The 21493-nt window shown below is 37.6% G+C and overlaps 1 protein-coding gene across 31 annotated transcripts in view; it reads right to left on the bottom strand.

Annotated features, from left to right (window-relative positions):
- Window positions 1-21493, bottom strand: part of LOC122544790 (neurofilament heavy polypeptide-like) — a 196001-nt gene that overhangs the window by 28034 nt on the left and 146474 nt on the right. For 29 of the 31 annotated variants that reach the window (XM_043684122.1, XM_043684127.1, XM_043684177.1 and 26 more), the window contains 3 exons: window positions 11785-11823; window positions 9920-9946; window positions 7944-7994 (listed from right to left, as the gene is read on the bottom strand). In XM_043684122.1, coding sequence (XP_043540057.1) covers window positions 7944-7994; window positions 9920-9946; window positions 11785-11823 — 117 coding nt within the window. The remainder of the gene's footprint in view (window positions 1-7943; window positions 7995-9919; window positions 9947-11784; window positions 11824-21493) is intronic. The other 2 variants (XM_043684136.1, XM_043684213.1) reach the window with 1 other exon arrangement.

Raw genomic sequence — 21493 nt, 5'->3', positions numbered from 1 at the left:
AAGGCACTGTTTAAATGGTTTATTGACGTGAATGATTTGGAAGAATGAAAGCTGGGAAGGCTGGCAACAGCTATAATTTTTTTTCACAGACATGTCATTAATCTCTGGTCATAAACAAAGTGTAACTGTATGGGCAGACTTAATCATAAAAATGGTGCTAAAAAGATGTCGCCCAAGCTCAACTGCAATGTCAATCACAAAAAAAATTGTGACTATCTGTTCCTGCTCATGCAAAGCTTAGCCCTAGTTTATGAGTTATCACCAGCCTTCCATGCTTCGCTTTCCTTTTCTTCTTGTGTCTTTGGCCACTTTTACAAATATCTCCTTAATACAGCAGCAAATCCCATTTAATTAGATTAGAAAGCAGCTGATTCTAAGGAAAATAGATTGGTGAAGACTGATGGCAATACGATCAAGGTGGTGATCGAAGGACACATTTCACTACAGGAACTCTTACTTTTACAATTCTATCATTTTTAGTATCAGCCTGTTTGTGCTCTGTTATAGGAATTGATTCTTTTAAAAAGTGGACTATCTGGCAGTAACTGGGAAAACTTGAATTTTATGAAATCCATAGTTCATATTGAAACCTATTAGAGAAAACCAAGCCACAGTCTTGAAAAATATTATTGGAGTTCAGTTGTTGCTGACAATGGAGGAAAAGAAGATCCAATATAGTTAAAAAATTAATGTCAGGGCTTTCTACTGAAAGACAGATTCACATCAGACAATCTCTTGCCTGGAACCATACTTATCTTTGATAAGCAGATTAGAGTTTAACAGCATTCTGATTTGAGAGGCTGCTCTGTTATTTTCATCAGATTGGATTAGTTTGATCATCAGTCACTTTGAGATAGGTCATTGTTTGGTCAACCTAACAGAATATTTGAGTAAGTGATAACCAGAAACCATTCTATGAGGTTGTTAATTAATGATAAAAAATAACTTTCTACTGTAATATTCATGTATTCTCATTAAACATAAGATTAACTGCAATTATTTGTCATTATTGTAATTTAATCATACAACACAATATAAAAAGAGAGTGAAAAGAGAAATATAGTGTGCTACTGTTCTACGTAGATACAGTAATTTAAATATGATGTTTAAATACAGTTACCTGAACTGACAAAATCCATGAATTTTTTTTGCACTAAGACAACAATGCTAGTATTTCAACCTTGAAAACTAAGCCTACTTGTATAAAGTGTTATTAGTTGCTATCATAAAGGAATATGCAGTGACTGGAATGAGGGCCAGGTGGAGTATGATCTCATTGAATATGAAATTGGGGTTGTTAATATGGGGTCAATCAGGGAGCGCTGGCTGACAGATATAACCAGGAGTCTCAGAGATTCTTCTCATTCAGCTAGCCAGTCAGAGTACTGTACTTAGTAAATAAAGGGTGACTCAGTGATGGGATACTGGCCTCTGTGGAGTCATTTCAGAACATATAAATGAAACCAATGATTACCAATATGGGGATGGTGCAGGTAAAACACATTGAAGTGTGCAATCAGCTATGACCGTGTAACCGGATAAACAAAGGAAGAATGTTCCCAATACGGGGAAGTCCAGTAACAAGGGTCACAGTTTAAGGACACAGATAAATCATTTAGGACTAAGATGAGAATACATTTCTTTACCCTGAGAATAGCGAGTTTTAAGAAGATTTGTAGTTCAGGTTGAGGTTTTGGATGTAGGTTTGTAGGTAGGCTCTCAGGCGAAGCAATGCTGAAAATTCCTGTTTCCTATTTATATGTTGTGTTTCTTTGGGCTGGTGGGTTTGTGGGCTACCATGGCAGTCATTTCCGAGATGTCTTTGATGTGGGGGAGTGTGGCTAGGGTTTCTGGACGTGTATTGTCCGCTTGTTTGGGTTTGTTGCTGAGAGATCGGCGGACTGCCAGACTATTCAGAGCCCTTGGCATCATGGTAGCCCACAAACTCACCAACACACTAAAACAGCAGCTAATGAACTTGAAAGACCCTGTACAGACAATGAGCAAAATTAACATAATTTATAAAATATCGTGCAAGGACTGTAACAAACATTACATTGGACAAACAGGCAGAAAACTAGCCACCAGGATATATTAACACCAACTAGCCCACTGAAGATATTACCTAGTAGGGTAACGAAACATCTGGAAATGAACCTTCCAGTTCAGCGAGCAAACCTACATACATTACCCAGAGAATGTTGATTTATGGAAGTCTGCCACAGAGATGATTGAGGCCAAAACGCTGCTTTCAAGAAGGTGTTAGATATAGTTTTTAGGGCTAAAGTGATCAAAAGCTATGGGGAGAAAGCTGGAACACAGTACTGTGACAATGCTGCCCCTTTAACAAGGTTATTTTGTCCATGGTATTTTTCAAGGGAGGTTGTAAAGGCAGAGGTTCTGATATATCTTGAACTATCTACTTGAAGAGGCTTATAAGTTTTATTTTAAGCACTTATATAATGAAAGGGGAGTAGCCAGTTCTCCCAGTCCAGGGTTTCCTCATGGTTTTGGTTTGGTTTGGTTTTAGCAAGCAGTCTGTTTGAAGCTGCTGGTCAAGCTTTTAGCTGGGGACCCAGAAAATCAGCTCCAGGCTGATCCTCTCTCTCTCTGCAATCCCTCTCCTGTAAGAATCTGTGTTTGACTTTTCATCTTGCCAAAGGGGTGTATGGGGATGTTGCAGGTATTTGGAACAGTATCATTAAGTTGCAGTAGAGTCGATTTGGTTTTCAGATAGGTTATGTTATTCTAAATTTCGTTCTCTTTTGTTTGTAGTCTGTACATAAATTCTGTTTTGTTTAAAACTGAGTGGTTTGACCAGCTGCATCACTCCTGGAATATCCACTTTCACCTGCTTAAAACAACTGGTAAAGTTAGGGTCTGGGCTACCTTCTTGAAATGTTTTGAGGGAGTCTGACGTGGTCCATAACAGTACTGACTTCGATGACCAGCTATGCACATATTGAATGGCAGAGCAGGCTTGAAGGACTGAATGGCTCCCATTTAATATGCTCTGATTTTGTTAATTGACACCAACTTGATTCCGTGACAATGAAATCTACTTCCAACAAAATCACGTTCGTGACAAGTAACAAAAATATCACATAAGGTCTTAATAATACACTATTCTGCATCTCACCCTGATACTCCTATATAAATAATCAGATCAGATGCAGTAATAACAAACTGCCTTTACTTTCACAAAGGAGAAAGTGAGGACTGCAGATGCTGGAGATCAGAGCTGAAAATGTTTTGCTGGAAAAGCGCAGCAGGTCAGGCAGCATCCAAGGAACAGGAGAATCGATGTTTCGGGCATAAGCTCTTCTTCAGGAATGAGGAAAGTGTGTCCAGCAGGCTAAGATAAAAGGTAGGGAGGAGGGACTTGGGGGAGGGGCGTTGGAAATGCGATAGGTGGAAGGAGGTCAAGGTGAGGGTGACAGGCCGGAGTGGGATGGGGGTGGAGAGGTCAGGAAGAAGATTGCAGGTTAGGAAGGCGGTGCTGAGTTCGAGGGATTTGACTGAGACAAGGTGGGGGGGAGGGGAAATGAGGAAACTGGAGAAATCTGAGTTCATCCCTTGTGGTTGGAGGGTTCCTAGGCGGAAGATGAGGGTCTTCCTCCAACCATCATGTTGCCATGGTCTGGCAATGGAGGAGTCCAAGGACCTGCATGTCCTTGGTGGAGTGGGAGGGGGAGTTGAAATGTTGAGCCACGGGGTGGTTGGGTTGGTTGGTCCGGGTATCCCAGAGGTGTTCACAAACTCCAGAATACTCCAACAACAACTTGCCAAATATATTCATGTAAATGTCAAATTTTTGAAAAACTCCTTCAGACATAAATTAGTATGTTCAACCTTTACACAAGTCTTCGAGAGGGAGACAGACATGCAAGCTTGATGTGGACCCAAGTAGAAAATGTCGTTAAGCGATGAAGTAAAATTAACACTGCCAAGGAACTCCTGTTAATTATCATTTTAAACTGATGATATGATAACTAATTTGTTCAATACAATATGTATCATTCCAAACTAATTACAAGACTACGCAATGAAACCCTTCAAAACCTTTCTGATTTGCTATCGCTAAACAATTTTCCAATACTTGGAATGTTGTGTAACGTTGTCACATAAATTGTTCTTGTCGTCATCATCATCATCATCATGGTTGTAGCTATAACTTCAGCATCATAATTCCACAGATATTCATCAACAGATTCGATCTTTGGTATCTTACGCACAGTCAGTATTTCACATTTTATGATTTTTGTATTCTACCGGGATCCAGTTTATTCCAACCATCTTTGATCCTTTGCCACAATGTTGAGGGTGAAGGTACTTACATGTTTCCAGCCTTAGTAAATATATTATATGCCTTTTAACATCCAAAAGTTCAACATATTTTGGTTTCTGTCTTTAAGAGGTTTATTTATATACAAACCAAAGGCTGAACAATCTCATAAGAATCAAGATGTCAATTAATCTCAACAATGGCTGCATCATTGACAAGGTGGCAGGAGAAGAAGCTATCTGAGATTATAACCATCTGCTAAATAGCCTGCTTACTCTCAACAAGGCTTGGCTATGCGATAAACATCTCAGCTTTATTGATGGTGTGAAATTTCTCTGTTCAGAAAACACATTTTCCCACTTAAGAAAGAGTATCAGATATTAAGGCTCATTTCAGCTGTAACAAAAAACTTAAATCAGATGACTGACTGGTCTTACAATTTTAATAACAGAAGTTAATCAGCAATACACTCAGTGGATAAATGTGTGACTATGAAAAAAAAACTATCAACAGATATAATACCAAATCTAGGATAATGTAGTTTGATGTTATTTATACTATTTAAGAGCTTGTAAGAATATCAAAGAATGGCAAAGAATAAAATGTCTAATGATGTTAAAGGATCGAATATCCACCAACATTTAAAATAAAGTTATATTTTAAAGGCTTGAGCAAGTAAGGTATCTTCTACTAGATCATTATTCTGTAATTATTTAGTAAGGATTTCATCTTGAAGTAGTGAACTTTTATCTAGTCGATTTATTTGTAACATTTTATATTGCATTCATCTTTCCCTTCTTCTTTAAATCCTAAAATAATTCTGCATTAAAGTGCTTATCAGGAAAGATGTTTCATTTCTCTGTCTTCATGAGAGTTGTCTCATTCCTAGTTTCTCATAGTATTCATGTGATAAGGATCATTGCTATTTTTATCACAGTGAGATAGTTCTAGCACTTATCTATACATAACATTTTACTTTCACACCCAGAAGTGATGTCATCATGTATCTTTCCCAGCCTCCTTTTTACTGATTAAATAAATGTTCAATATTTTAAACAATCTTTTACTTGTCTGCACTGAGCATTAATTTAATCAATAGCCTATGTATGTCATCTCCATAACCCCTTTGAGGCCAATCCTTTTTCTGATAGCTGCAATGGATTTTATCATGGTTAACTCCTAAATGAAATTTTATCTTTAAACGTTTTCATTATTTATGCATGTCCTACCTAATTAGTTAGTCATTTTTCATTAAAACTTATATTTCTAAACAAACAGCATCATAAAGCACAGGCCTTGAACTCCAACATACCATCTTTCTTCATTTTTCTGAAAAAGTGTACAGAAGGGCACCATAGGTGATAATTTGACTATTTTGTCAATCTTCATTAACTCATGTACCAAAAATAGAATCGGAATTAAAATATTCTTGCAATAAATGAAACATATTTCTAATGTTATTATAAATAGATTAATTTGTCCAGTCTGAAATATTGATGTTCTCTAGGATTACAGGAGATATAAGGCTTTAATCAAGTTAATGAGTTTACCAATGGTTTCTTATTTTTCACTGTTTGTGATCAAATGTAGGGTAGCACAAGAAGCTGTATTCACTCTTTTGAACAACTACTTGAATGTGGAATTAACTTGTCTCTCAATTTTAGAATACTGACATACAAAGAATCTTTTGAATGAACATTCTGTCATTTTAAGCAATATATCATGTCAATCATCTCTGGGTAACATTATATGCTAAATGAGGCAGAGCAGCATATGGGTATGCTCCAAGCTACTTAACATTTCGGGTCAGCCACAAGTGGCATGATGTCAATATCTGGCAAATGAATTTCAGCATCATTAGTTATTTTCTTGCTGCACTTATAGTTTTTTAAAATGTATTTAAATTACCTTAAACTTCATCAAAGAGACAAATACATTTCTGTATTAAACTGTTAATGAATGCAGGACTGTTTTAGGAATATTACAGTTTATCTTAAAATCTATTGAAAAGTTACTTTCTTCTTATGCATTACAACAATGACATCTAGTCAGAAATCAAAATAATGAGTTTATGTTTTACATCTATGCACCAAAACATTTTTGTTTGCACATCCATCTTCATCATATGCTGCTTAATGCTTACCTTGTGGATTTAGAGGCATGGTGCATCCAATGGATTTATATAAACAATAAGAGGATTTCCGGTCACCTCTTTATATTCATATCACATTCTGTTATTTTTAACACCAATTCTGCATTTTTCTCAGCAACTGGATTAACCATTCTTTGTTATATCTGGGTCAATCATTTCAAGTTCTACCAGATTTCACTCTTTTTTTGTGAATGAAAAAGAAGTTTGATGACCTTTCACCCATGGCTGCTTATATATTATGTATTCATATTCTAATAATTCAAAATATAGTAAGAGAAGAGAATGACATTTGAGGATTGGTGGTAATGTTATTTAAGTGTCCTGTAGAAAAAAAGTGGATGTAGTATTTACATTTGACAATATTAGTCATTTCAGTATGCATGACCAATTTGGTTCCCCAGTCCTCCTCACTAGGCAGTTTTAAATGCAGTTAAATCTTGATAGCGAATTGCAGTATGCCACAACTGCATGTACTGGAAGCTAAATAAATTAATATGAATATGTACATGCACTGTTCTTGTGTGCCAATTTAAATATAATCTAAGTACAGGACTTGGTTTTGGTCCAACCTCCTCACCAAACTACACATCATGGGCAACAAAAACAGAAATTGCTGGAAAAGCTTAGCAGGTTTGGCAGCATCTTGGAAAGATCTGAGTAAGGGTCACTTGACCCTTCAGAAGGAATGTGTAGCAGTGGAATGAAGCCATCACAACAAGGCCTTAGAATTTATCACAAATAAAGTAATTTGCAATATGATTGTCCGAATTAAATACAAGAATCTTTAACCCATCTGCACTGTTTGTTCATTATATAGTACCATGATTCTAGGTAGATAGAAAGATTTGCACAATTAAAAAGGTTCCTTGACAAAGCCAAAAAATAAAACCGAAAAAAATCAATAATGAACAAACAGACAGCCCGAACAACCTAGTCACTGTTTTGAACAACAATTTGAATGTGGTTTCTCTCCACAGATGGTGCCAGACCTACTGAACTTTTCCAGCAATTTCTGCTTTCATTTCTGATTTACTGCATTAGCAGCTCTTTCAGTTTTTACACCTCATGGGCCTTAGAAAAGGTCTGGAGAGGAGATACATGTTGCTTAAAGAACCTCAGAAATTGAGATAGATCAAGCACCATGGTCCAGTTACGTGTCAGCAATTTAAACTTGGAGGTTATCTGATTCAAATTGAATCAATAATGAAAGGGCTACATTGTATTCCTGTTGAAAGATTATGGTTGGTTAACATAACAAGGATACAAGCTTTAACTATGTAGGAGTAGAACTAAACTAAATGTTCGGCAGTTTCTCTTTTCCCAATCAGCTGGGAACCTTTCGAACATGTTGCCAGCTGGTATGGTGGGAGATAAAACGTCTTTCATCAAAATGCTCTAGCCATTAGCTTAGAGGTTAGGCTTGATGGGCCAGTTAATCTTTATATGCCTGCCCATTTTATATGTTTGATGTTTAGAAATGTATTTCCACATAATAAATGTTATTACCTTTCGGTTTTGACTTGATTGGAGTCTGTCTCTGCTTTCCCTTTTCAGGCTCTGTCAGATAAAATACATTTTATAATTATTCAAAACATACATTAATGTAGATACATGTTAATTTGACAAGTACTAATAATCCATTTTCTTGGACACCAATGATTTTTATAGGGTGCTTAAGTAAGAAAACTTACAGCATGTTTAAGAAATGAAAAGCAACTATTAATTTACAAAGTGATAATCTAGAGAAACTCATTTTAACATAACGCTTTGGGGAAATTGCATTTATATATTGCCTCTAAAGATTGCATAAAGCATTATTCAACAAAAACGTTTACGGAGTCTCATAAAGAGATATTAGAACATTTTAAAGTCATTGCTGCTAACTTCAACATCCGAGAGATCCCAGTGTTCAATTTGCAAGGACCAGTGGCATGCTGCAAATTGCTTTTGACCAGCATTTGAACCCAAAACATTTCACCCTATCTGCATTGCAGATGCATGATAAAATGAGTGCAAATTATGTGTAGCTGGTGCTTGCAAATACCTGTATCATATATTTGCTGCTTCAGTGTACAGCATCCAACACAAATGAATCCCACCCTCTCACCCATCAAACTGACACTGACTCTGTCCAGCCTGGACATAGCCCCAGCTATTTCTTAGTTACATTTTGCTTTTAAAGAATGGCAGGTTGTGTCTGGGAATGTAGCTCATGCTGGACACTATCAGCACCAGGCTTCACCTAGTCACCAGACACACCTCTGGAGCCTTCCTGACCACTTAAAGTCTATCCCTCCTCATGGAGACCCACAACATTGAACTTTGCATTCAATTATCCATTCCACGACACATCTCCATCCAGTCCAAAAAATATCCGTTGATTGTTAGTCTCTGTTTCCCATCACTCAGCAAATTTTACACTCACATTATTAAAGTCCCTTTTATTCCATTACGATTCTGTTGTATAGCACTATATCAAATGCCTTTTGAAAATCCATCCACACATCATTGATAGTGTTACTTTTATCAAGCCTTTTGGTCACCTCCTCAAAAAGATTTCATGACTTCCCTTTTAGAAATTCAGCCCAATGCTTCCTAATGAATGTACCATTTTCCACGTGACTACTAATTCTATAGCTGAACAACTGTTTCTTAAAGCTTCCTCACCAGTGAAATAGTTCACACAGTGTTTCAAGTAGATGGCTCACCACAACTGTCTTCAGAGCAATTGATGATGGGCAATGAATGTTGGCTCAGCCACTGATGCCCATATCGCATAAATGGATAAGTAAAAATGTTGCTGTAGGGAGGTAATAAATGAGCAACTTCCAGTGTGGGAATTCTCTCCTTTTCACTCATCCCAGTCTAACATCAGGAACAATGTTGCATGATGGCAGAGCTCCTGTTTATATCAGGTGTCTGTGTGAACTGCACTCACATGGACTTGGACTTTAAATTAGTGCCTTTGTTTCTATCATAGAGTCACACATCATGGAAACAGACCTTCGGCCCAACTCATCCATGCCAACCAGGTTTTCTGAACTTAACTAGTCCCATTTGTCTGTTGTTTGGCCTATATCTCTTTAAATCTTACCTATCCATGTACCTATCCAAATATCTTTGAAATACTGTAATTGTGCTATTCTCTACCACTTCTTCTTGTAGCTCATTCCCTGTGTACACCACCCTCACTGTGAAAAAGTTGCCCCTCATGTCCCTTTAAAATCTTTCCCCTCTCGCCTTAAATTGATGCCCTCTGGCTTTGGACTCCCCTACCCTGGGCTATTTACCTTGCCCAGAAATGTTTCCTTTGTAGTGTTCCAATGTACAACATGTGTCAAAGAATTATCAGCCAAAACCATCAATCAGCTAACTCCAGCTGAATCAGATGATCAGCTGAATCAATGTTGAATCTGGATGAAGCAACTTCCTACTTTATACAATTTCTTGATCGTTATAATAGTTGACAAAGAACCACTTACTTTTTGCTTTGCCTTCAGATGGCCCAACTGAAAAGTTTAAAAATGTGTGTTGGGAAGTCAAACAGTGAAATCATTGTATTCTCTCCTTGATGTATAACACATTTTTACATAAATGGGAAGCATTATTAATTATATTTGTAAACACAAATGACAAAAACAGCCTTTTACAGCGAATGAACTATATTTTGAAGTATAGTCACTATTATAATGTAGGAAATTGTGTAGCTATTTTGAACACAACAAATTCCCACACAGCAATGTCATAATCAGATAAATTTTTTTGAGGGTTGAGCATTGGCCAAGACTCTAGTCTTCTTCAATATAATGCCATGGAAGTTTTTTTTTATAACCACCCAAGCAGGCAGACAGAATCCCAGTTTAACATCTCATCCAGAATAAGCAGCAATTCCAACAAACCCTCAATGTGTGGCAGCAATGGTTTTTGTTTTCAAGTCCCAGAATGGGGTCTAAGCCTGTATCCTCAGACTCAAAGATAAGTGTATTACCAGCTGAGCTTTAGCTGAACATCAAGTTTATAAACTATTGCAAATAATGGCATATTTCTAGCTTTACTAGTTGTGGTTATCTTGGTAAAGTGATAGCCAATTGTACACACCAAAGGCACACAAGCAATAAATAAATGAATAAGTACAAAATTTGTTTCGCATGATGCTGATTTTGGAAACTGAAAGTCTCTGTTCCAAAAATTAAGTGCTAACAGACTGAATGTCCAGTGTAATTTGTTGATTGTAAAGACTTTGAAATGTCCAGTGGTTGTGAAAAGCACTAAACACATGCAAATTAGATTACTTACAGTGTGAAAACAGGCCCTTCGGCCCAACAAGTCCACATCGACCCGCCGAAGCGCAACCCACCCATACCCCTACATCTACCTCTTCACCTAACACTACAGGCAATTTAGCATGGTCAATTCACTTGACCTGCACATCTTTGGACTGTGGGAGGAAACCGGAGCACCCAGAGGAAACTCACGCAGACACGGGGAGAATGTGCAAACTCCACACAGTCAGTTGCCTGAGGCGGCAATTGAACCGGGTCTCTGGTGCTGTGAGGCAGCAGTGCTAACCACTGTGCCACCCAAAAATTTAGATTAGATTAGATTCGATTCCCTACAGTGTGGAAACAGGCACTTCGGCCCAACAAGTCCACACCGACCCTCCGGAGAGTAACCCACCCAGTCCCATTTCCCTCTGACTAATGCACCTATCACTATGGGCAATTTAGCATGGCCAATTCACCTGACTTGGAGGAGAAAGTGAGGTCTGCAGATGCTGGAGATCAAAGTTGAAACTTTATTGCTGGAACAGCACAGCAGGTCAGGCAGCATCCAGGGAACAGGAGATTCGACGTTTCGGGCACAGGCCCTTCTTCAGGAATGCCCGAAACGTCGAATCTCCTGTTCCCTGGATGCTGCCTGACCTGCTGTGCTGTTCCAGCAATAAAGTTTCAACAATTCACCTGACTTGCACATCTTTGGACTGTGGGAGGAAACCAGAGTACTCTGAGGAAACCCACGCAGACACAGGGAGAATGTGCAAACTCCACACAGACAGTTGCCCGAGGCTGAAACCCTAGTGCTGTGAGATAGCAGTGTTAACCACTGAGCCACCATGCCGCCCAAATCTTTATTTTCTTTCTTAAAGATGTGAAAGGTTATATAGGTATCAGTTCTTCCTTTTGTTAACGAGAAAACAAGTGTTAAGCATTACATTGACAATGAAATGCAGTTAGCTTTTTTTATCTACAAAAGAAGTCCATATATTTATAATGGGGCTTTGCTGCCATTGCTGGGACAACATGCATTTAATCTGATTAAGGAGAGCTTCAGATGAAGCTTAACTAACCTTTCACTTTAGTAGGCTTTGGCTTTTCTTTCTTTGACACTAATAAACAAAAACAAAAGTACAATTTTATTCACTTATGTGCGATACTCTTATGTCAATGTGTCACACACTACAAACACACTGGATTTAACATTATAATTGGAAATATGAAAATTGCACTGGTTTGTGTACTTGCATTCAGAGAGTTTAAAGCTTACTCCTTCGTCTGTCCAGCGCATGGAAAGTCATGCAATTAAAACCTGTGCACACAGCATCAGTGAAGTGGTTGCGATGACCTGGGGGTTACAATTGTGGAGCCTTAACTCCTGCAATTGTCCAATATTAATGAGGATTTTAGAGGTTGAGCAGTAAATATCAGAAAAGAAACTAGCCACAGCACTTTAGCTCAAGAAATCAATCAAGAGGGTGGAGAAAATCGGAAGGTGGTCATCATTGTATCAGCGAGGCATTTTGGGGGAATAGATATGGCTCTCTGGAATCTTCAACAGGATTTCCAAAGGCTATATTGCCTGTCTGGTGCCAGGGTAAGGACATCTCCTCAGGTCTGGAGAAGGACTTGGAAAGGGAGGGGAGGGATTTATATATTATCATCCATTATGGTTCCTCAGAAATGATCCACCAGTTGGTGTCCAAAGCTACTGCCCCATGGCTGAACACTTCAACTCCCCCTCCCACTCCACCAAGGACATGTAGGTCCTGGGCCTCCTCCATTGCCAAACCTAACCACCTGGAGGAAGAACGTCTCATCTTCCGCCTTGACACCCTGCAACCACACAGGATTAATGTGGATTTCACCAGTTTCCTTATTTCCCCTCCCCCCACCTTATCCCAATCCCAAGCCTCCAACTTGGCACCATCATCTTGACCTGTCCATTGTCTTTCCCATCTCTCCACTCCACCCTCCTCTCCAATCTATCACCTTCTCCCCCACCTTCATCTACCTAATGCATTCTCAGCTACCTTATCCCCAGCTCCACCCCTTCCCATATCTCTCATAACCACCTTCCCACCCCCCACCAAACCATAGGCCTCATCCTTGATGAAGGGCTTATGCCCGAAATGTCAATTCTGCTGCTCCTCGGATGCTGCTGACCTGCTGTGCTTTTCCAGCACCATACTCTTGACTCTGATCTCCAGCATCTGCATTCCTCACTTTCTCCTATGTCAAGAACAAATGTCCATTTAACTTATAGGTTAATTTTGTGACAACGGTGTCGTCCAATGCCTCAAACTAAAGTTGTACTGAGAGAAGATACAACATGTCCCCTCAGAAGGGACTTGTGTTGAACTCTCAAAATGCCTCCTTCATCATTTGAGTTTAGGTTAGGTTGGACTGAATTCTCAGATGGGTCAATGTGTCTTCAATGCCCTTTTACAAATACCTACAGTACAGAAGATTAAATTAAATTTCCAACAGTATGGAAACAGGTCCTTCAGCCCAACAAGTCCATACCGACCCTCCAAAGAGTAATCCACCCAGACCCATTTCCCTACCCTATATTTACCCGTGACTAACGTATCTAACACTATGGGAAATTTAGCATGGCCAACTCACCTGACCTGCACAACTTTGGATTGTGGGAGGAAACCGGAGCACCCGGAGGAAACCCACGTAGACACGGGAAGAATGTGCAAACTCCACACCGACAATCGCCTGAGGGTCCCTGGCGCTGTGAGGCAGCAGTGCTAACTACTGAGCCACTGTGCTGCCCCAATTGTAAAGAAATTGTTCATTTTTAACTTTCAACTTTTACCTGCTAAGTTCGTTTTTGTTAGAATGCAAGAAAGGCAAGTTTATTTTATAACTACTTTATCTGCCAAGCACTTAGCTACAAGCTTTCTTTGCCTTAGCAAAACTAATACTTCCAAGAACACAGCTGCAATAGGCAAGTGTTAACTCATCCACAAAAGTGATTTGATTGTCATCTTGACCAACACAAAGCTCTGTTAAAATGTTCATAACATGTAGGTGAAACCAGCAGTTAAATCTGAATCATGGAGGTATCTCAATTTGCAAGAGTGAGAAAAAAGGTGTAAGAAGATTGTTAGAATAAGAAATTCAATAAACACTGGCCAGATGATCCCCACAAGTTTGAAAATTTAAAAATACAGAAAACTGGGGTGCAATGTATTCTCCCATTATTCTTTCATCTTAAGAGAGAGCCAACATTGCATGTACACAATTGTTAGCATAAAGGTTATCATTGTACATTCAACTATTATTTTTAAAAATCCTTGGAACACCATTATCTTGGGGATAACTTGTAAATTTACAACTAAGAACACCCATTTCCTAATACAGATCTCTTGACATTAAAGAGATCTCAGCAAGCCTGAATAAAATTACATATGTATGACTTTGACAGTATGCAGATATTAAAATTATGTTTGTATAATGTGGTAAACTTCTAAAGCAAAAAGTTCAGCAATACAAATCAGTTGCCAGCATGAACACACTAGAAAGTATATAAATATTCATGCAATAGATTATATTGTGCCTTCAAGTTAAATATTTGACTTCATGCAGGAGTCAGCATCTTAACACAAATTTTAACATCTTGTAAATTTCCAATAAAATAAATGATTTTACACGCCTGTCCCATGATGTTACTCTCTTCTTAATTTTCCTGCTTGACTTATTATATTGAATCTACCAACAGCAGTACAAAAAACACCACCCAAGTGTAAAGACAGCAGATTTCAAACAGCTGAAACGAATTAAATAAAAAGCAGCATCAAATGACATCTGACAGCAGCCCTTTTACAAATATTGTTATTTATATATTTATTTATGCTGTTTTAGGGATTTATAACAGTCCAGAGCTAACAATAACCTTCCTTCCTTCCCTGTGGCTCATCCACCCAGCACAGCCAGGGTCTGCCTCCAGTCATGTTTGGATCTGCTGACTTATTAGCTTTGGGCTAAAAAGTAAATTTGCATAAAATAATTCTTCTTTCCCTTAAAAAGCAGCACAGGGTCTTAGTAATGACAAGTCATTAATATAAAATGGTCACCAAGATACATTCGGAAAAAGATCTTTGTAGAATTATGGTGATGGTTAAAAAGAAAGCTATTCCAATCAAATTAAAAGCATGCCAAAAAAAAAGCCTTTTCTGAAAATGCGTTCTTTACGTTTCAAAGCCTATTTTCTAATTTTCAGCTTTTTGAAACTGAATGTTCAAAACCAGGCCTTCCCCAAAGCTGTGGCCAAATCCTATGAAGCTTCACCAGCTCCATGTTAGATGTAGTTTTAGGTTAATTGTGACCAGTAACAGAAATTATAAATGTGAGGCTTTAGAAGGCATTTATATTTTAATCTGCCTATTTTAATTCAAGGTAAAATGCAGCAAGTGACCTCCTATTCTTTTTGTGGTTACAAGCTAATGTAATCTGTTTGCCAGGGGACTGATGGCTTTGGTCACAGACTAATGAGACCCACTGCCAGCTTTCCCACCTAAACAGTGAAAGAAGTAGCTGGTCATGCTTTGTGCAGACTTAGAGATTCTCAACCAGTCATACCTTGGAAACATGAAAGGAGATGCTGCTGGGTGAAGATATAGGAAACTAATGCTGTGAGAATGGATTCTCCATTTAAACCTTGTAGAGTTTGCAAAATGGAAAAGTTGTCAGATAGTGTCTTGCTACTGAATGTCCATTCAAGAATGTTCAGAGAATTGAAGGAAGTGCTTTTTAAAATCTGAAGTCAGGAGACGGTCTCATGTAACAAAAACATACTGAATTTAAGAATATGACTACAACTCTGTTGAGAGTGTAATGTATAAACATGGCACAGCAATATTCTTCATGATTTTTAATACAAGAATGAATATGTATTCTGTAATTTAGAGTACTAATTGTCTGCTAAATAAGACATAAATTATATTGATTTGAGTTTGTTGCTAGTAATAAAAGTCTTAAAGCTTGAAATCTTGTGCAGTTTCTTAACGTTAGTCACTGGGAATTCAAATGTCATTTTAAAAATTATCTATCTCTATTGTGATGGTAACAATTTGGGGCTATTGTGAGTGCAAATTCAAAGGCTGGAAATAATTTAAATTTGAACATATTCCAATTTTCACTTTTAATTTTTCTCAATGTATCGTTTTCTTATACAGGGTGGTTTGTATGTGGAATGAACTATCAGAGGAAGTGGCAGATGCGGGTATTGGACAGATACATGAATAGGAAAGGTTGAGAAGGATATGGGCCAAGCACAGGCAAATGAGACTAGTTTAGTTCGGGAAACTTGGTCAACATGGACATGATGGACTGAAGGGTCTGTTCCGTGCTGTATGATTTTATGATTGTAAAAAATAGCATGTTTACTCCTTTTGCTTAAGTACTTTGAAAAAGAGAAGAATTATCTGAATATCTTGCAATAGTTCAATAAAGGTGAACTTGAAACTCGTGGCAGAGGAATCAAAGCAGATTTAGAAGTCTAGGCTAAGAAGGCAGAAGTTACTCAAATACTGGCTTATCACCTAGAACTCAAGGAAGAAATGAGTAATCTTGATTACTTTTGATGAGTAATCAAATGGAGTTAGACAGACTTTAATTATCAGTTAAGGAATTTGAGTTGGAAAGAGATACAGAAAATCCAAAATCTGAAAGCAAGAAGGAAAAAGAGGAAGAAGCAAAACAGAGAAAAGTGAAAAGAAAATTTGAATCTGAAAGAAGGCAGAAAAAAAATGAAATCTTGAACATGAATTCCAAAGTACAAAGTATTTCAAATAAAAAGAGAGACAGAAAAGGAGAAATTGGAATGAGACAAATTAGAAAGGAAATTTGAACTCAACAGAAAAATGTTCTGACAATGTGAAAATGGCAAAAATGAATGACTCAAATTTAACTTCCAGTTTTGATTTGGCAAGATTTATCCACGTATTCCCTAAATTCAGTGGGAAAGGACTTCTAATATTATCCAAAAAAAGTTACAAAGTTGAAATGGCCAAAATAAAGTCGGATAGCTTTATTTCAAAGTGTGTTCAAAGGGAAGATATTGTTTCAGGTGTACAGTTTCAGAGTTACAGTCCATGGACTAGGATAAAGTGAAAAAATTGAATTGAATTCAAAAATATCTGGAATAAAGAGCTATCTAATAATGACCACGTAACTATTCTTGTCAAAAATATCCATCTGGTTCACTAACATCTTTTAGGGAATAAAATCTGCCATCTTTACCTGATTCAGCCTAGATGTGACTCCAGACCACAACAACTTGAATGATTTTAACTGCCCTCTGAGCAGTTAGGAATGAGCAATAAATGCTTGCTTGCACAGCCAGTGACATCCACATCTCATGAACAAATCTTTAAAATAACCGAAAGGACTGGCATAAATCAGCAATACTGTTCCTGACAAAGTTACCCAGACTGAACCGAGTATGCAATTTTCTAGTCCAGGACATCAAAAAACTGCAAAAACTATACAAAATGAGAAAGGAGATTGGCTATGACAGATGATGGTAAATGAAGGCTCTAGGCATGAAGTAGCTCATAACAAAGTTAGAATTCTAATAAATCATACAAACTGGAATTTATACCTTAACCACCACATGCAGTTAGTTGATATGTCAAGCCTTATACTATTGCCAAGATAACACTGTTTAATAGTGAAATGTGTCAGAAGTGTATTGCTAGAATAAATATTGCCCTAAGATGAAAACTGCCATTCTCAAGCCCCATGAGCTAATTTTGGAAGCTTACAGGCAAATGATTATAAATCTAAAGTACAAACAGAATCTGAATTTTCTAAAAGTTTCTAGAGAAAATGAAATAATGCCTGATAGATAGTACACAACCATGAAGAGCTCCTTTGACTTTGAATGCCTCAGAGCTTTAATACATACAGAGAAACAGTTTCTTTTCAGAATACATCCCACTAAAAGCCCAGAAGGTTTCTAAGATAAAATCAGCTGTTGTAATGGTTGGTAATTACACATTGTCTCACAAGCATGTGCATCACTGCAAGCCTTTGTTTGCAAATCCACAGAGAAATTGGAGATTTAAAAAATGATAATAACAATGAGGAAAATAACAGAAATGAAAAGACAGATAACCCTCAGAGTAACAAAAAAAGATAGTGTGGAGAATAAGTATTATTCAAGAGGTCAATGTTATTACTTTTGGCATAAGGGAGGACATGTGAAAGCAGGTTGTTTGTAATTATAATTATAGTGAAGCATTTATGGGGGTTCAAAACACATCTTTAACAAACTCTGTACCAGAGTTTATAAAAAGATTTGAATGTAGAAATCTTACTTTCAAAGCCTACCAGATTATATATGTTTTGTATTCAAAGGTGAGATAATTCCACTTTTGTCTGGTAAGGCAGGTTAAGCAAATCAGTATTATTAAAGATACGGATATTGATTTTTGTTTTGATTCAGTCATGGGATATGGGCATCACTAGCTCGTCTAGCATTTATTGCCCAGCCAAAAGGCAGTTAAGAGTCAACCACATTGCTGTGGGTCTGGAGTCACATGTAGGCCAGATCAGGTATGGATGACAGTTTCTTTACCGAAAGGACTTCAGTGTACTAGACGGGGTCTTCCCCAGTAATCAACATTGGCTTCGTGGTCATCATCAGACTCTAATTGCTAAATATTTTAAAACTGAATTCAAATTCCACAATCTGCCACGGCAGGATTCAAACTTGGGACACCAGAACATTATCTGGATCACTGTATGAACAGTCCAGTGATAATATCACTAGGCCATCACCTCCCTTTTATTGTTGAATTAGCGTTTATTTTCACGTGCACTCGAATGAGTGCAGTGAAAAGTTTGTAATGTCGCTGCTTTAGTGCCATTCATGGTAGGGTACCTCGGTACAAAACAATTAAGTCTGTGTTACAGACTTGAAAAAAATCATAAATAAAAGTTCAGCATAAGAATCAAGATGTTGCCTATTTAAAACAGCATTAAAATTTCAATTTTTTCACCAAGTCCATGCCAGCACTGAGCCTTTGGACTGCCCAGGCCAATCTCTAGACCAAGCTGGGCTTCAAGCCTTGATACCTCCGGCCCCCAAGGGTCTCGTGTCCAGTCCAGGACTCACCACTGACCCCCGCTGGCCTTCACTTTGGGACTTCCCATCCCCATATCGGCCTGCCCTTGGACTGGCTTCTAGGACTCACCGTCTCCACGTTAGTCTGGTCTGGGACTCGCCTTGGGACTCACCAGAAATGACATTCAGTCTCCTTCATTTAACTCCAGATAAGTTTAAGTTAAAAGTTTGAAAGAAAAAAGCAAAAAGAATGGGCAGAACAGAGGAGTTCTGGCTGGAGCGTGTCACTTTATTGCCATCCTGTCACGGATATGATATTGATAAAGATATTGGCAGTTGATGGACATTTCCCCCTTGGAAGCTTGCTATATAAAAATATGTTGTATTAATGGTGGTTGTTTAAATGATATTTTGTACAAAATTAATTTAAAACATTATTTCATTTCAGGTATTTTATTAATTGTAACGATTATATCTATGTCACCAATAATAATGTTGATTTTCTATGAGGGAATTATCTAGCCAGATACTAAATTTTGCCATCTCTAGAGACCCCAGAAAAGTCTAATGAAGCTATTAAAGCTGAAAATGAATACATGAAATCAAATGATATTTGAAAATACATGACTTTCTGAAATCCTGCTGTGGAGATGATTGTTCAACTAAAGGTGTGTCCGGTCAGAAGTTCAGGCTGCTGATAGTAAAGGGGCATTGGAACATCAGTCTGACCAAGCATAACTGAATCCAAATTGGAGCTGTCAATTAAACCTATAGACTGAACCTGAGAAACAGGTGTCAACAGACTTAACCGCAGTACTCAGCTATGGTGAAATATTGGAATGAATTAGTTTAAACCAAAAGACTCAGCTACAGGCAACATAAGGAGCCATGGGGAAGGATTTGTGCTCTCGAAGGTGACTTAAAACTTCAAAATGAATAAGCTGTTGTTCCTGCAAGCAAGTAATTGGACCAAGCTTATGCTGTCTGGGAAAATGAAAAATGAAAGGAACTTTAAAAATTAATTGAGAAATGAAAAGAGGATCAAAATTATTTTTGGTCTTATTATCAATGAAACATTAATCAATGTTCTAAAGCAGCTGACAAGGATTTAACTTGAAAGAATATACTGCTTGCACAGAACGTTAAATCTGCAAAGTTCAGCAAAAAAAATTGCAAGTTAAATTCATAGAAACCAACCGAAACAAAAAATAATCCCACAATTAAATAGTAAAGCAACAGGTAAAGATATGGAAAGGAAGGTCATAACCGAAATAGAATGGCCTAAAAGCTGTTAAAAGGTCAACAGCTTGACGATAACATAACACTTGGTTTTCAAAAAGAATGAATAAAATTACTGAATCCAGAGGGTAGACAAGGGATTTCTTCTGGATTTACAATTTATCTGTTTCAGTATCACCAGTTATGGGGAGCAGTGGTGTAGTGATAATATTACTGGAATAGAAATGCAGAACCCTAGGCCAATGCTTTGAAGAAATGAGTTCAAATCCCACTATGGTAGATGAAAGAATTTAAATTCAGTTCAAAACATTCTGGAATAAAGAATGGACTAACGATGACCATGTAACTATCGTTGTAAAAAGAAACAATCTGGTTCACTAACATCGACTAGGGAATAAAATCTGCCATCTTTGCCTGGTCCAGCTGAGATGTGATTCCAGACCCTCAACTCTTAAGTGCCCTCTCAGCAGTTAGGAATGAGCAATAAATGCTTGCTCGCACAGCCAGTGACATCCCGCGTACAAACCTTAAGAAGAAAACACCAGAAGGATTAGCAAAATCAGCAATGCTGTTCCTGACAAAGTTACCTAGGCTGAACCAATTATGCAATATTCCAATCTAGGACACCAAAATGCTGCAAAAAACTACACAAAATGAGAAAGGAGATTTGCTGTGGAGATGATCGTAAATGAAGCTACTAATCATAAAGAAGCTCATAACAAAGTTAGAATTCTAATAAACCATAACAACTGGAATTTATAACTTAACCAGCCCATGCTATTAGTTGATAGGTCAAGCCTTATTGAAAAGCCAACCCTGTTTAATGGTGAAAGATAACAGAAGGAGAAAGAATGTTTGTTGTACAGCTTTAATAAGTTAGATGTTAAGTTGTTTGCAATATTATAGTTTATAGTATATTAGAACCATTATTATCCCTTTCATTTAATAAGGGGTAATTGTTACATCTGTGAGATTTTATAAAGTGATTATATTTTAAACTTATTATTCAATTCAAGGTAAAATTCAAGTGACCCTGACTGGTTTTGCCCAGTGATAAGTAAATACGACATGTAACCAAGAGCCATATCACATCCTACTGAGATCCAAGTGCCAGCTTTCCCACCTAAACATAGAGAAAAAACAGCTGGCTATGGTTTCTGCAGACTACAAAATCCTAGAGTTAGACTTGCGTACCTTGGAGACAGGATGAGAGATGCAAGGTAATTATTGCATTGGAGCCGAATGCTGGTGACAATATGTATCCCATTGAAGAGCTGGATTTTGTTGTGATCTAAAGACTACTGATAGCAGATGATGTCTTCCTGCAATTGGTCTATTTAGTGAGCTCAGCAGGACTGAGTCATGGATTTTAACAGGACTCTCAAAGACTTGCCCTAGTATAACTGTGTGTAGATCCTTGTTGAAAATTCGGGAAGAATTCTGGACTTTAAAACAAGTCA

Source organism: Chiloscyllium plagiosum, chromosome 3, assembly GCF_004010195.1.
Source record: "Chiloscyllium plagiosum isolate BGI_BamShark_2017 chromosome 3, ASM401019v2, whole genome shotgun sequence".
NCBI classification, from domain to species: Eukaryota; Metazoa; Chordata; class Chondrichthyes; order Orectolobiformes; family Hemiscylliidae; genus Chiloscyllium; species Chiloscyllium plagiosum.
Note: the sequence above shows the minus strand (reverse complement) of the source record. Positions and strands in the feature narration are given on the sequence as shown.